Source organism: Zeugodacus cucurbitae, chromosome 4 (genome assembly GCF_028554725.1).
Source record: "Zeugodacus cucurbitae isolate PBARC_wt_2022May chromosome 4, idZeuCucr1.2, whole genome shotgun sequence".
Taxonomy (NCBI): domain Eukaryota; kingdom Metazoa; phylum Arthropoda; class Insecta; order Diptera; family Tephritidae; genus Zeugodacus; species Zeugodacus cucurbitae.
The window spans coordinates 4,872,798-4,889,953 of record NC_071669.1 but is presented as its reverse complement, the minus strand read 5'-3'; the positions used below and the strand labels follow the sequence as shown (position 1 = coordinate 4,889,953).

The 17,156-nt window shown below is 34.2% G+C and overlaps 1 protein-coding gene across 3 annotated transcripts in view; it reads right to left on the bottom strand.

Annotated features, from left to right (window-relative positions):
* Positions 1-7,210: 7,210 nt before the first annotated feature.
* Positions 7,211-17,156, bottom strand: part of LOC105220993 (venom dipeptidyl peptidase 4) — a 122,282-nt gene continuing 112,336 nt past the window's right edge. For 2 of the 3 annotated variants that reach the window (XM_054230241.1, XM_054230244.1), the window contains 11 exons: positions 11,410-11,661; positions 11,270-11,347; positions 11,134-11,202; positions 10,427-11,077; positions 10,017-10,362; positions 9,833-9,946; positions 9,547-9,767; positions 9,305-9,474; positions 9,071-9,231; positions 8,773-8,978; positions 7,211-7,507 (listed from right to left, as the gene is read on the bottom strand). In XM_054230241.1, coding sequence (XP_054086216.1) covers positions 7,385-7,507; positions 8,773-8,978; positions 9,071-9,231; positions 9,305-9,474; positions 9,547-9,767; positions 9,833-9,946; positions 10,017-10,362; positions 10,427-11,077; positions 11,134-11,202; positions 11,270-11,347; positions 11,410-11,661 — 2,391 coding nt within the window. In that variant the 3' untranslated portion in view covers positions 7,211-7,384. The remainder of the gene's footprint in view (positions 7,508-8,772; positions 8,979-9,070; positions 9,232-9,304; positions 9,475-9,546; positions 9,768-9,832; positions 9,947-10,016; positions 10,363-10,426; positions 11,078-11,133; positions 11,203-11,269; positions 11,348-11,409; positions 11,662-17,156) is intronic. The other variant, XM_054230242.1, reaches the window with a different exon arrangement.

The following is a 17,156-nucleotide window of genomic DNA, read 5'->3' as shown; positions in this document are numbered from 1 at the left end:
TTTTTTATAACTAATTTGGTGTGTTCAAAAAATAACGGGAATTGTGAAAATTTTAAATTTCTCGAATTTTGTGTAAATTTTTTTTATTGTATTAATATACATGCCCCTGAAGTACGATAAAATTTTCAACTGCATTCATTGCTTACTTTGTCAGTAGCAGTCGCTAGGGTTGGACGTGTTTTTATGAGCTTCGTTGCTTGTTTGTGAATTCCGTGACATAACGCTGAGTGACCTTTTCCTATTTCCAGAAAGAAAGAGAACCTTAAAGGGCCGTCATTTTAGAAGCATACGTGAAATCGCTGATAGGGCCAAAGGCTATCACAAAAATCGAGTTCGAGAAATGTTTCGACGATTGGAAGAAACGCTGGGATAAGTCCATAGTATCGAAAGGCGACTATTTTAAACAGCGACAACATTAAGGTGGTATTCGGGTCTAGACGCATGAATTTTAGGCATTTTTTAAACTAAGATAAAAAACGTGAAAATCATTTTTACTATCCATTTTTTATATGTTTTTTATTGACATTTTTTAATAATATAAAAAAAACTTGCAAGAAAAAAAAAAACAAAATTCGTCGAGATAGGGGCCGGCGGAATGGGGGCTCCAAAAAAAACCGTGCGTCCTGGATGACGTGATTTCAACCCTTGTAGAGATCTAAAACACAAAAAACAAGTAGATTCTTCATTAGTAAGGATGTCGTTATCGGGTTGACCATTTTCAAACATAAATAACAAAATGGCATCGACTTGAAAAAAAAAAATATTTGACCCGATTTTTTCGAACTTTTCGAATTTTTTAAAAATACTTCAAATCAAAATTTTTGGAAATCCAAGGCAGACACGATAGAGCAAAGAAGATATATACCAAATTTCAAAGGAATCGGTTCAGTAGAACTTGAGATATCATGTCAACTACCTCAAAAAAAATTGTTTCGAGAAAAACGCGTTTGAAGTTTAGGAGACCGCTGGTCGGCTCGGACGCCACGTCACAAAATCGGCTGTATCTCCGAAAATAAGTTGAATTTTGAAAAATCCTTCCAAGGTCATATTTTTGAAAGTCTACACATTCAAAATATGCAAACAAAAATCGATACGAATGAATCAATATTATTTTATATATATGTAGTTTAAATATAAAATTTTAAACTGAAAACTTAATAGCCGTTGGTTAGCCGTTGCTGTTGAATATTTTATTTATTTATTTCATTTTAGTATATTTAAAAATATTCAGAGATAATCTTTCGAAATTTCACACACAAATATTCGCAAAATCAAAGCATTAAATTTTTCATTGGAAAGTACAATAGAATTCCTTACGAAAGCCACCATTACAAGCCAACGCACGGTCACTACTAAACATTTAGTAATAATTCAAGTGAATTTTACCATTTAAACGCCTACATCGCTCACACTTATACATGCCTATAAAGACGGAAAATATGAAAATATAGTAAAAGTAGAGGAAAATATTTAACACAGAGAAAGAGTGAATGCCAAAATTGGCGCGAATATTTCCCAACAAAGTGCTCTCACTTAAGTTTTGTAATTTTTCCACATTTTACTTTTCACATATTTTCGCTTTTCTCACTCGTATGAAGACTTTCGCGCCGGTGTAGCAAAACACAGAAGAGCTGATAAATTGAAGGCATAAAATGCAATGAGAAATATTTATATATTTCTATATATATATATGTATATATATAATATATATATGTGAGCGCAAAATAATGACGTAACGAATATGGGAGGCATGAGTCAATGGAGCGCTGAGAACATGCATGCCATCAGCTATGAGTGCAACAGTTGGTGCTGTTATCGGTTGTACTGAGTTTGCTGCAAATAGAAAGTGCTGTTACTCAACATATTCTCGGGAGAATGAAAATGTTTTTTATTATATACGGAGAACAAAATATAATATATATATAGAGAGAAAGAGAGCGAGAATAACAGCGCTTGGAGAATGACAACAGAACTAAACAAATATGTCTGTAATAATAACATTTTAGTATTTAATTTCAAAGCTTCGCGTACATTTCGTTCTTAGCAGTGAAGATTGCATAAAATACCTGTATATAATTGCATTTATATTTCTTTAGATTAGCTAGTGTTAAATCTGTGAAAATTTCCTTTCATTTGACACCAAGTTCATCAAAATCGGTTCACATTTACCGGAGTTGTGACCATTCAAAGATTGTCTGCTGCACACTAGGCTCTGCTCTGCTCTCTTGGGCAGCGGCAGCGCAGCAAATCTGTGATTTTTACAAAGTTTCCGATATGCACCAGGCGCTCATAAATGTGCAGCAGGTGGATGCCGGAAAATTTGGCTGGTACATGTAGATATGTATGCTAGTAAAAATTTATACATACATATACTATGTGTACGTATGTTTGCGGCTGATGGGTGTATATAGGTATGCAAGTGAATATATATATATGGGTCAACGGATGCAGTGTGGTCAACGGAAATGACCATGACGGATATGAAGTTACCGGAACCGGAAATCCTTCTGTCACCAACTCAAACCGGATATCGATAACAGGAAACGGAAGTGTCATAACGGAAGCGGATATGATGCAAACGGAAGTCTTCAATGAAAAAATTTATGTCAAGCCCTGAAGCTGACGCTGCTTCCGTCACTAACCACTTCCAGCCAAATTTCCACTTCCGTCAAAAATCGGACTACCACTCTATATCGAACATCCGCTTCCGGAAAAATGTTTCCGGTTACCTTATATCTGGCTCCCGATATTCGGTTCCGGACAATTCATATCCACCACATATACTTCATTTCCGGTTCAGTTCTCCGCATAACCGGTAGCATAATTTCCGGGAACATTATTTTCGTCCCAGTTCCTTCATATCCGGTTACCTCATTTCACTTCCGGTTTAATTTTATTACATCCGGTGGTTTTATTTCCGGTTCCGGTCACCCCATATCCGGTCCCGGCCACTTAATTCCCGGTTACCCCATATCCGGTTCCGGTAACTTCATTTCCGGTTACCCCATATCCGGTAACCCGTCAAAGCCGAGCTTCAGTGTGGAGCATCACAACACTTTGAAACATTAGTCATAACTCCGCCAAATCTGAACCGATTTTGATGATCTTGGTGTCATATGAAAGTGAATTTTCATAACTACAACATTAGCGTATTAAATGTAAAGTACATTTCTTAAAAACCAAGAGCTGTGAATTTTTTAATAAAATCTTCGGTTACACCCAAAATTATTACTTTTTCATATTTTTCATGTTATAAATTTTGTTTTTAAGTAAATTTTTTGGAATCATTATTACAGAATTTTTCACTAGAAAGTTAGGTATTACACTCTTACTTACCAAAATTTGAGTGAAGCTCATTTACAATGACTCCACTCCCTTACAATCACGCCCCAAAAAATAGTAAAAATCTCTTCAAACAAATTATTATGGAATTTTTCGATTTTTATTGTACAATTTAATTATGTTGATATTTCATTACTACATACTTAATTATTTACAGTTATTAAATCGCACATACGCCTAGATTAACAATAGCTATTCAATTCTATAATAATAATTATTATCCAGTTGTTAACATCACTGTTAACACTACCAGCGGCAATAACATTATGATTTAGCTTAGCAAACAAAGATAAAAAACAAAAACAAAAAGAAATTAATAAAAATAACAACAACAATAAATGATATATGTAAATTGAACGCATTTTCGTACGCAAATCAATAAACAGTTGGAAATTTCAATACAAATTATTTACAGTATTATGTAAGCAGTTATCACTGTCTCTGGCTGTGTGTGTGTGTGTGTGTGTTCGTAAGTATGTGTGCGCTGATGTACAACAACAACCAACATATTCTTATTGTATGCAGCACTCATACTTGCGTTTCTAACTAAAGAAAGAAGTGAGCTAAATATTGCCAATAATTCATTCGGTGCAAAATGGAGCAAAACAATAGAAATCACAACATACATACATATATACTATACATATATACCATATATGCCGTTACATAACTGAAATATATACACTGTTACAGCGCTTAAATAAATACAAATCGTGTGTATAAAACCAACATAGGTGCGTTGTAATGCGAAAAAGCGTGTGTTTTTTTGAGTGTTTTAAACAAAAAAATTTCGAACTTTGCACACCATGCGGCGTGTTTGTGTGTGTCTGTATTTACTTGTGTGTTTGTGCGCGTTTTTCTTTTCAAACTGTTTGTATGTAAGTGCGGGTGTTGTGTACAAGTCGGCCTACATAACTACATAACTATACACTTGGATTCCACTGCAGTTTTGCTTTGTGTGTTTTTAAAACAGTTTTTTTTTAATTTTTAATATTTGATTTTTTGATTTTTTCATACAAAAGTGTGTGTGTGTGTTTTGTGTTAAAAATATTTTTTAATTTACTTTTTCTTTTAATTTTTGGAATTTTGTGTATATATTTTTTTGTTATACATAATTTTTGCTTTTGTAATATTTTTATAAAAAAAAATGCTTTTGGCACAAATTAGATTTTTTATTATATTTTGCTTTGATTTTGCAAGCCAACTACAAAATACAAAAATAATTTGATTTTTTTTTCACTTTTTTACTCCGCTTTGTGCTGCCGCTTTGGCTGAGCTTCGGAAATGATCTGTGTGTTTTCATTTATTTTGTGATTTTGTTTGGTTGTTTGCTCTCTAACAAATTAAGTTGTTTTTTTTTATTTTAGAATATTTGCTTTATTGTAATAGCTATGCCAGTAATACTAAGTAACGAAGTAACGGTGCTCAGTTTACTTTCATATTTTGCAATTTATACTTATTTGGAATTAGTAGTTTGTAAATGACTTTTTAATTTAATAAATTATTAATAAAAATATTTCATAATTTATTATTAATAATTTGTTATTATTATTAATTATTAATAATTTATTATTAAATATTTTTATTAATAATTTATTAAATTGCATGGCATTAACAATATTAAAAAAAATAAATTATGAAAATCTAAAGAAAAAATTATTAATAAAAAAAAAAAATATTTAAAAAATATTATATACAAAAATATTTGAAAAAATGTGCATATAAAAAATATTTTTTTTTTTCAAAAAAATATATTAAGCTGCCAAAAGTGGTATTGCTTAAAATATTCTTTTTTGATTAAAAATTAATTTTTTTGCTTTAAGCAAGTCTAGAACAATGTACACGTAGATATTTGCATGTTTTTTGTGTATGAATTTTGCTTGACAAAAAAATAAAAACCTGAAAAAAATATTTTTTTTTTGTAAAAAATTTAAGCTTTGAAAAAATATTTATTAAAAAATTGTTTAAAAAATTATTAAAAATAAAAAATATCTAATATAATTTTTTTAACTAAATTTAATATTTTTTAAATTATATATTGTTAGTAAATTGTTTTCTAAGCTACTATATATTTGAAAAAAAAACGGCTAATAATAAAGAAAAAGTAAATTAAAAAATATTAATATATAAACATATAATACAAAAAAATTGTTATATTAAATACGAACCCCCACTTAAATATTTTTTTTTAAATTACTAAAACTTCTAAAAGAAAATTAAAAATTTTGTAATTTTTTCACAAAGGAAAAAGTTTAAGGTGTGTGCTTTTTATATACGTGTGCTGCCGAAAATTGAAAAAAAAATTAAATTTTTTATAAAAAATGAGAATTTTAATAAAAAATTATTTTATAAAAAAATATTTTATAAAAAAAATTATTTTTAATAAAAAAAATTATTTTTAATAAAAAAAATTATTTTTAATAAAAAAAATTATTTTATAAAAAAAATTATTTTTAATAAAAAAATTATTTTATAGAAAAAAATATTTTTAATAAAAAAATTATTTATTAAAAAAAGTAATTTTATAAAAAAAAATTAATTAAATTATAAAAAAAATTATTTTTAATAAAAAAATTATTTTATAGAAAAAAATATTTTTAATAAAAGAATTATTTTATAAAAAAAATTATTTTTAATAAAAGAATTATTTTATAAAAAAAATGATTTTTAATAAAAAAATTGTAATAAAAAAAATAAAATTTAAATAAAAAATAAATTAAAAAAAAATTAATACGAAAATTAATTTTTTTATAAAAAATTAAAATATTAACAAAAAAATATAATTTTAACAAAAATAATCATTTTTTTTTATGAAAAAAAAACTTTATTTAATATAAAAAATAGAAAAATGAAAACTATAATAAAAAAAATTTAGAAAAAATTCAAAATTTTTACTATTTTACAGAGGAGACAAGATTATATACACAAAAAAATTGTTTTTATAATTTTTCATAAAATTTTTTGAAAAAGTTGTCTACCAACAACAACTGCTAGCTTTGCTCTTCTAATGTTTTTCACTCAAAAATACACTTGCATGCATGAACGCATGTATATATGTGTGTATGTGTGTGTGTGTGTGCTTATTAATACACTACTAAGCATGTGTACAATAATATGAATTATATTTTGGAATTTCGTGTTTTCCAAAAAAAAAAAAAATGCGCTTTCTTCGCTCAATAAACTTTCATTTTGCCCGCCTCTACTCTATCTGTGTTTACCGTTAAAATGTCGCTTTAACATTTCGTACGTATTTTACTTGTTTGCTAGTATAACTCTGACATGTTTGTATGTATGTATGTGTGGAACTAAGTTTCTTTGTCTGTTTTTTTTTTTAATTTTTTAATATTTTATTTTGTTTTTGCTCTCCTTTTACTTAATTTTAATTTGAAATTTTTCTTATTTTAAAGCTAATAATGATAAAATTTGTCTACTTTAAACTTCATCGCTACATATACATATACATATATATATGCATGTATGTGTGTGCGTGCACGTAGCGTTACTGTATGGAAATAGTTATGTTACGTTAATGCGCTCTAAATTAAGTTAATTAGTTTTTTTCTAACTGCGTTAATTGTGTTACTAATATATATATAGGTATATTAGTTAAATGCTAACTTCGCGCGCTCGCTTCTATGTATGTATGCATGCATGTCTGTATGTATGCTTCAAAAAATTGTGAAAAAAAAATTTGGCTTACACTTACAGCTGTCTATTAAGTACAAAAATTCGTTCGCCTGCGCATATGCTACATTTTTAATTTTTTCTTTTAGTTGTGCATATTTCTTCACTTGTTGGCGTGCTTTCACTTGAAGGTGCTGCACACCTTATTCTTTTACTCTGTTGTTTGCGATCTTTTTTCTTAAAATTTATTGTTTTTAATTCTTATTCACACCAATATTGTCTTCAGTTGAGCCGTTATTTTGTGCTCTGTTTATTATCTTTCTGCTTTCTTTTCTTTTCGTTCCTTTTGCCTTCGCTATATACCTTGTTTGTTCGTCCGTTTGGTGTTGTTGTTGTTGTTACTGTTATGACGATACAATCATTTGCCATTCCAACGCGACATCATGCGCTTATTGGCGAAGCAATCGCCGAAGAAACGATCCAGCGTATGATATAAATGCGGTCGCACCGAGGCCAAGCTGTGATCTTCGTCGGTGTAGCTCTGGAAGTGGTGGAGGGGAGGAAAGGATGTTTTAGTAAAACTTTTATAAAAACTTTAAAGCATTTTAATATTTTTTTTAAACAAATTTCGAAAAAAAAATGAAATCAAATAATTTTTTGCAAGCTTTCTTCAACGGGTGAAAATTTTCCAAAATGTGTAATTTCAAAACTTGACTTTTGTAGCTTTAAAACCCTGCAATTCTCAACGCTTAATTAAGATAAAAATATTTTCCAAATAATTTTTAGATATCTCTCGATTCGGTGGAAGAGTGCGGTTTATTAAAAACCTGCGTAAAATCGAGAAGATCATCTGAGGCTTCTGATTCTCTATCTTAAAAAATATTTTGTAAAATACTAGCCTACCGCTTCTTCCACAGTCTTCTATGGAATTTATGTTAATCCCTGAAGCTGACGCTGCTTCCTTCACTAAGCCCTTTCTGGAGAAGGGACGTTTCCTGTCCAATTTTGCTCTATATCGAGCATCCGTTTACGGTAAAATATTTCCGGTTGCTTCATTCCCATATCTGGTTCCATTGGTTATCTTGTTTCAGTTGGCTCATTCCGTTTCCGGATACCCTACTTCCAGTTTCAGTAACCAATATTCAGCCACCCCATTTTCGGTTCCGGCAATATCGTTATCCATATCCGTTTCCGGATGTATCATTCCCGGTTCCGGTAACATCTTATAGGGTTACCCCCAGAGGTCAATGACCCCTCCCAGATCACGTGATGTAGATATAAGATTGCGTGATATTTTTGTTTACAGGTCAATGACCCCGCCCAGATCACGTTATGTCCTTCCAAGATCACGTGATATTTTTGTTTACACTTTGGAGTGAGGTCAATGACTCCACCCTGATCACGTGATGTCAATTCGAGTTCACATGATATTTATGTTTACAAGTCATTGACCCCGCCCAGATCACGTGATGTCACATCAAGGGCAGGTGATATTTTTGTTTACATTTTTGAGTGTGGTCAATGACCCCACCCTTATCACGTGATATTTTTGTTTACAATTTCGAGTGTGGTCTTTGGTGTCCGATGTCTTTCACTCGGATTATGTCCGATCTTTCCTCTTTATAATAGTAGTATAGACTAGCGAACCAATAACTATAGCTTATGTAGGGTGAATGTAGCTTTCCAATGGTGAAAGAAGTTTTGAAATCGGCACAGTAGTTTTTGAGCTTATTCATTACAAACATAAATACTAATCTTTCCACTTTATAATAGTAGTATAGATTTCAAAAATCGTCCGTTACTTACAATTTGCTTGAATAGTATGTCCAATCGCTCCAAATTCTTCGCCAAAACCATGGCCTGTTGGTAATGTACGTTGTCGTCGAGAGTGCCATGGATCAGCATGAATTTCTTGCCGCGCAAACGATTTGCGCGTGTGGTGAGTTGAGAATTCGCGTAGCCAGCTTCGTTCAGTTTTGGCAGACTCATATAGCGTTCAGTGTAAATGGAGTCTACAACGATATAAAGTGAAGAGAATACAAAATTAATAATTATAAAAATAGAAAACTACCAAAATACACCATAGTCTCAAAATAAAACTCACCATAATACGCCCAATCGGTGACTGGTGCCACAGAAGCGGCACAACGGAACACTTGACTCTCGTCATTGGCCAAAGCCATAGCGGCCGCATAGCCACCATAACTCCAACCCCAGATGCCGGTGTGATTGGCGTCGATAAATGAAAATTTCTGCTGTAGTTGTCTAGAACACGAAATATTAAAAGAAATAATGAGTTTCCTTAATCTACTCAAATCTCAAACAGCTTTCTGCCCACCTGGTTACATCAACTTGATCGGTTATCTCCACCGTGCCTAACTTCAGATACACCGAATGCAATAGTTTATCACCACGTGAGCCGGAACCGCGTCCATCAATCTTGGCATAAATCACAGACTGGTTTGATGAGAGATAGGTGCCCCAATCGATCATCCAACGATCGAGCACCTGACAATTACAACAAAAAAGAAACAAAAATAACAAAAATTATAAAAAAATGTGAAAGATTTGTATTCCTACCGAGGTAGAGTCGGGTCCACCATAGACGTCCACTAGTAGTGGATATTTCGTGTTGCCACTACGATCGAGATTGGGTGGCAATTGTAGCAACACTTTGGCAGTAAAGTTACCCGCAATCGGGAAGGTATGTATTTCATAGGTGGGCATAGCTTTCAATTTCAGTTTCGCACGTAGTTCGGTATTCAATTCCCAATCGATGACACGCTTAAGCACCACTTGATCTGCGTGATGAATAGAATTAGATCACATCTGTTGCTAAGTAAAATATTAAATGTAGTGTACATACCATTTTCCCAGTTCCATTCATATAAAACAGTCATCGGTATGCCGGGACCATCCGAAGTGATCGCGATTTGGTGATCATGACTGAAAGAGACCTCATAGTATGTTTGCTGCACGTCTGTCGAATGAAAGATACAAGAAGTCGTTAAGACGTGGGTGTTCTTACATGCATCTTAAAGACTACTCACCGCCCGATACATGCAGCCCACATGTGAGGCACTGTGGTGTGCGGCCTGCCTCCGCTTTGATCGCATAAACATGCGCCACTTGGGATTGTTGTTCTGTGTTAGCCATATAGAATATGACATCGCTAGCCGCATCCCAATGAAGTATGCTCTCCACAACGAATTTACCTTTAGTAAGTACTTCTACAGCGCCACCCGAACTCTTCGTCGATAGTGTACAGATCTGACGATAATTTGTGTGATCGTCTTGTTGCTGTGGCAGTACAAGTGCTATGCGTGAACCATCACGGTTCTTGAAGGGTGGTGTAAACAAATTCACCCAACCAGTCTTGGATTCGATATTATAGATCTGTAAAGATTAGGCGCTTACTAGTGAGCTCTTATATATGTTACAAACTTCGGTTGTGACGAACCTCTAAGCGACGCACACCGTCGAACACCTGCAGATATGCCAAATTCTGTATACGATTCATCCATACGGAGAGTACACGCTCATTATCCAACCACTCGACCGCCGTTATGATATAATCGGTCTCGGTGTTGAGCGAGCTGGGCACCGGAATCTGCGTGAGAAAATCTAAACCTTTTGCCGCGCTCGCCAAATCGGCAGTATAGAGACTGACACGCGGATTCGAGGAGCCCGCTTTGGGATAGGGTATGAATTTCGTGAGTGGATATTGGAAGCGTGGTTCGTTCGCCTCGCCGTAAATGGCCAAACTCATGGCGTGTGTTGGTGAGTCGTCGAATTTGATGAAAGCGAGTTGTGTGCCGGTCGGATTGAACCAGGTAGCGATGTTCGTGCTGAATACCTCCTCTTCATACACCCAATCCGGTATGCCATTCAATATGGCAACATTCTCATCGCTGGTCAGCTGTATCGCTTCCGCATAGGCGCTTGGTTTATAATAAAGATTACGATCGAAATTCACGATCAGCGCATTGCCGACGGGCGCCCACTGCGCAAAGAGCAGCAACTGCTGTACGCCATTGATCAGTAGCGGTTGTATCTGACCGGATGTGATATTGTAAATGTCGTACTGCGCAAAGAAGCTGTGACGGAAGTACTGCAAAGGAACGTAATGAAGGGTTGTGCTGGATACAGGTAAAGACTGAAACTTACTTTGGACAAATTTTTGGCCAACAGCAATAGCTCACGATCGGCGGACATCTCGAATAGCGAGTACTGACGCTACAGAAATTTTATTGAATATTGTGAAACATAAAAAAAAAAAATATTAAATTTCAAGGAGACTCACCAGCTCATCATACAACAGCACTCGCTTCTTTTTCGTCTTCACATCATACTCGACAATCGACTGCAATTTAAGTGGATTCTTTAGTAGCATTTTTGCATACAACACACGTCTAACGCAATTATATAAATTAAATAGCTTACATTGTTTTCCCGATAGAGTATACGCGATTGTGGTGTCCATGTACCATTGAAGCGATGCGCCGATAATGCCCCCGTTATGACCTCATCCAAGTGTAGGCCGTTGTCTGTTTCCGGTGGCGTCAGATCATCATCATCCCCAGCTTTGATGATGAACGTCAACCCCACAGCGAGTAGAGCGATCACGACGAGCGCTGCGATGGTACCGAGTATGATACGCAATTTGCGTATTTTCATTGGAGAATAGCCCAGATTCTGGAAAAGGCAATGAAAGTTTTGGATTAGTGGGTGTTTATAATTATTTTTTGGACGGAATTCGGTTCGGTTCATTAAATTTTTTTAAATATATTTTTATTTCTCTTTTTCAATATGTAATATTAGATGTAAGTACACCAATTGAGGGGGGGAGCCAAAGTAGATATCCATTTTCAACCGGCTCAAGTCTGAAAATTTCCAATTTCCAACTCTTGCCAACAGGTTTACTTTGGACTGAGTAGCCAACTGGAAAGTAAATTCCTTTCTCGACGAACAAAGATAAAATTCTACTAATCCCACATCATTCTCGTCCAGCTTTATGGTGGAGAAGCGTAGATTTTACGATGAGAAGGTCTTATGGGTTTTCGAGAGAAAGGTTTAATGGCGACAGCAAATACCGCAAACGATGGAACGATGTGTTGTGTGAGGTATTGATAAAGTTCAGGAAATAAAAAGACAGAGGCGGCGGTGGCTAGGTCATGTTGTTTGAATGGACGAAAACACTCCAGCTTTGAAAGTGTTCGATGAAGTACCCGCTGGTGGAAGCAGAGGAAGATGGAGACATATGTAGAAGTTCACGTAAGTGAGGAAAGTTTGTGACTGTTATTCACTTGGGAGTGGCCAAGAACGATTCTTTTGCATGTGGTTCAAGCAGCTCGAGACTTCCGGCCTTGTACCAAGTATCCACTGGGTAGCCGACGGACATCCGTTTGGAGGCGAACTAAAGTGAGAAGGCGAATCCCGCTTATGCGGTTGTGCTTAGGGTTTGGTACCCACCATATAAAAACGGATAACCAATAACAGGAAGCAACAGCCTCGGATAAGCAGCGTCTACGTCGGTAAAAACAAGAATAATGTGATTGAGACAGCTTCTACAGTCTGTTGATTCTACTATACCAAGTTTTTAAGGTTGGATCTTAAGGGTAAGAAATTCGTGAAGACCCCTACTATACTGCTTTATCTCTTCCAGTACGTTCTGTACCTTTTTTGTGATCTTACAGTCTTGTACTTCACTAACAAATTAATATAAAACTTTGATACTCAGCATTCTTCTTCGAAAGAACTATATTTTGTAAAAAAGAATCCATAAATTTTTTTCGAACTACTACTTATTATATATTCTTTTTAAATCCGATACTGTTAACAATCAAAATAGTATTGTAAGCTGCTCTCCTTAAGTTATCTCATGAGTGACTTAAAGTTCAAATAGCAGAGAAACCGATAACTTTATGAAAACAATAATAATGATAATGACTCAGTACATATGAGATTACAGCACATTGCAAACGAACAAAAGCTGAATAAATTCAGCTTATCTTCCAGTAAATGCTATAAAAATAACCAATCGACCTATTAAAGCGCTACTCAAGTAATAACAGTAATACAAATAAACACATTTATTACTTTACGCCGTTTGGTTTGCATTACGGAAGCGCAATGCCTCTAGAGTACAACGGAAATGTGACAAATGAATTTAACGAAAATGTAGACTCAGACGATCAAAGAAACAGCCATTGACATTCGTTGCACGTACGTGAGGCGACTTCACCAGCTACAATATTACTGAAATTATGTATGTCAGTGCATTGAAGCTGTTTTGATAGCATAAAGCTCAACTGGCTGCTTTGCATAGCTTACATGTATGTATATATATAAGTACGTGTGTAGCTTTGCTGCATGGTGCTGACGACGGTCAATGAATTGTATGCGCATGCGCAACCAACCGACCGACCAATGCATTGAGTTGAGTGACTGCTTGACATGCGAGTGGCGAATGCAAGATACCGATATTCATGTGAAAGGCAGTCAAACACACAAGACACACATGTGCTCATATATTTATAAGTTTTGGGGAAAGTGAGTGGCAAATGTTGTAAATAAATGAGCGTATAAACAGCAATAAATTGAAGTGCACTCTCTGTATAGCGGAATGTGTGTGATCCGAGTCATTATCCGGTTACTTGCATGCAAGCGCTGCCAGCGCTACTCAAGTGGCATATATAAGTACAATTGTACATTGCAACACTTGCGGCAAACACTGACCACAAGACCGCAAGCAAGTTTATGTAATTGGCAACGAACTCACAAGTGCGCGACAAACTTGTTGGTCACACTGCATGTAAATTCATGCATATACTCACAAGTACTCATAGATTGACAAGTACTTCTTTTGCTGTGTTGTTGTAAGTAGCAAGTTTTAAGTGCATTTAATTGTAAATTCACACTTCTCTCTTCTGTTTGAGAAATTCACTGTCAAAGCGGCGCTGAATGCAAGTAAATGCGCGTTAAGTATACACATTATTGCTTGACTCTACAGTCGGTGTCAATAAAATGCTTGCTGAATTTGCGCTGAATATCCGTTTCATTATTTATTTGCATTAAAACCGGTATGCGTTGCTTTAAATTACTCAAACGTGCAACGCAAATCAAAATTGACGCCGCTGAATTGAAGTTTTTGTATTCCGATTTCGAATAAATGCGCGCTGAATATAAATTCTCCATCATTTGTGTAAAATTATGGAGTTTGTATGAATCAAAACACTACAAACTGTTCACAAACTGAGTTGCTTTCAAAATTCTAGCTACAGATTAAGCTTTAAGTCCTTAATGCAGCAGTCTGCTTTAGAAGACGAAAAAAACACGTTTTTTTTAGCAATTTTTTTGAAAGGGAAGGAAATGATTACGGTAAACGGAATTTTAAGACGATAGTGTACTATATTTAAGGCTTAAAAAACGATATTTATTATTAAAAAATATTGAAAATTTTTCAAAGTTGTAAGTATTTTTCTGGAGCGCCTGGAGTCTGCACTTGTAAATCGGTGCCGGTGATGAGGTCGTGCGATGCATCTGAAACAGCCGAACCAAATTTTTTTTTAATGTTTATAAGTTTCTTGTCTTTATAAACTAAAAAAATACCGAAGAAGTTATAAAATTCCAAAATTGACTTTAAGTTGCAAAACAAGTAGTTTAAATAATACTTTTGTCCAACTTTTTTAGTTCAAATAGAAGATAATTTAATACTGAAGCTAGATCACTTTGGTTTTTTTCGATCGGACATATATTCTTTTTGCTATTGCCGGCACCGTTTTCTAACACTTGTGAAAATGAACAGTCGAGAAAATGCGTTTTAAAGGTCTGCCTGAGCCTTCGCACCTGCTCGACGCTCGGCTACTAAAACTGCTCTAACTTCGAAAATATGTCGAATTGGCCTCTGGAAATTTAAAGACATATTCTTGAATAGTTTTTGAAAAGATTTAAAACAAAACAAGAAAATCGATTTTTTGAAGCCTGTAAAGCAGACTACTGCCTTAAAATGAGTATTTATCTCTGCTGAATAAGAATAAAACTTATTTCATTTGCTGAATTAATATAAACTCACCAAGCTATACTGAATTTAACTTCCAAAGCTATGAAAAGCTGTTTGAAAGATTTTAAATGTATATTCAGCTCATTTGACTCTTGCTGAATTGTGTTAAATATGAAAAAATTTTATTGAAAAGTACACAACAATGTTTACTAGCTATTTTTAACTTTTTTCTGTTAATTTTTCAGCTGTCATCACTTGAATTTCTTAATTAAGTACAAAAAAGCATTTTAAAAACTTCGAACAGCTGCTGAATTGCGCTGAATTACGGCTAAAGTGTCATAATATTGTATAATTGTGTTTAACTGCTATTGGAACAATTTAAATTCAATACACGCCATGCGTTGAATGTGCGCTGAATAGCTTACAAATAGCTATTGTTAAAAAAATAATGTAAGAAATGAGCAAATATGTCACAAGTTACGGTCGCAAGCGTAAAACTGGTTGCTTATCAATGGCAGTAATTGTTTAGAGCTTGCTTTGAATTACTTTCGCAGCAAATGAAGGTCACGTACAGATATAAAGTGTTGTTTGCTTTTGAGGAATTTAAAAAAGAAATATGAGTACACAAAATCATACCAAAGTTGTTGAAAGAGCGATGAAAGAGATTGGTAATATATATAGTTATATATAGTTATACACATATATACATTGAGACATACATAGATATTTCCATATTCAGTCTGTTTGCTAGTTCAAAAATGCGCATAATCACCAAATCGGATTCCGACAAAACTTATAATTTTGTATGGCGCGCATTTTTTTAGCCGTTAAACCACTCAAACCGCCTCCACACCACACAACCCCACCCCCGGCTACTTGCTTAGCGTAAATAACTTTTATTTTCATTTCTTACATAAGTAATTTGTTGGCATTAAACCAGTGTCTGCTCAGAATTTGTTATTACCTCAGTAAATACTCGTACTTTTCTTACTCCATTGTGGAAGACGTGTCTATCTTTCTTTTTTTTTGTGGTGCTGTGACTACCAACTATCTCCAACGCTTGTCGCTGTTATGCCACTCACGTACGCATAATATGTACGTTGTTGGCATAATGCAACAAAAACAAAGAAATCTTCTACTATATACTATATAAAAATATGATACTAATGGTGAGTAAACTTTCGTAATATAGCGGGTGGGTGTATAATCACCAAACCGCACCTTTACATGCTCCGTTGGCTTTGTGATTCTTGTAAATTGATAAAAGTTTCCACACAGCCATTAAAGCGATTGTTTTCTGAGTTGTTTGCAGATTATTAGCGCTGGAATGTTGTTTAATATTGTGAAATGGATTTGCTATTAAACGTTATTATTAGGTATGAATTAGCGTGAAAATTAAGCGATTAACGTGGATTTTGGTGTAGATTAAGTTAGGTTAGTTTTAAGAAAATCTTCAGTAGGGTATTCTAGATTATTTTCTCCTTCAGTACGAGTTTTTATAATTCCTAAATCGAGGTTATTGCAAGATTTTCTATCGGCTCTAAGTAAGTGTAGAGCAAAGCAAATAAAATTATGATTATTTTTTGTTGTTGTACTAGAGGTAAACGCTACCACTCCTTAGTCGTAGGGGTTCTTACTGGCCCATTGCCCCATTGGGATCCACGCTGTAAGGTTAAAAATCTTACCGGATGCTAGCTGCAGTAGCTGCATGTAGGAAGATGAGGTGGAATCGTCTCATCATTTTGCTCTGGAATGCCCCGCCTTTGCGAGATCAAGAAAGAGATTTCTTGGATCTCACTTTTTAGAACAGGCTCTAGAAATAAGCGAATATAGAGGTTAAGAATCTCTGCAGATTTGTAGTAGGTTTAGGGCGCTTTGTCAACTCCTAATTGATAAACTAGGGGTGATCCAGGCTTCACAAAGGACTATATTTTAAAGTCTACTTGTTTTCCCTTTGGGAAACAGTCTTACAACCTAATCTAACCTAACCTAACCTTGCATATGATATTGGTTTCAGATCGTTTTGGGTATACGAGGTGTCTTCGAAAAATAACGGGAATTTTAATATTTAAATTTGTCCTAACCTAACCTGGCATATGATATTGGTTTCAGATCGCTTTGGGTATGCGAAGTATCTTCGAAAAATAACGGGAATTTTAAAATTTAAATTTGTCCAGTTGTTAACATC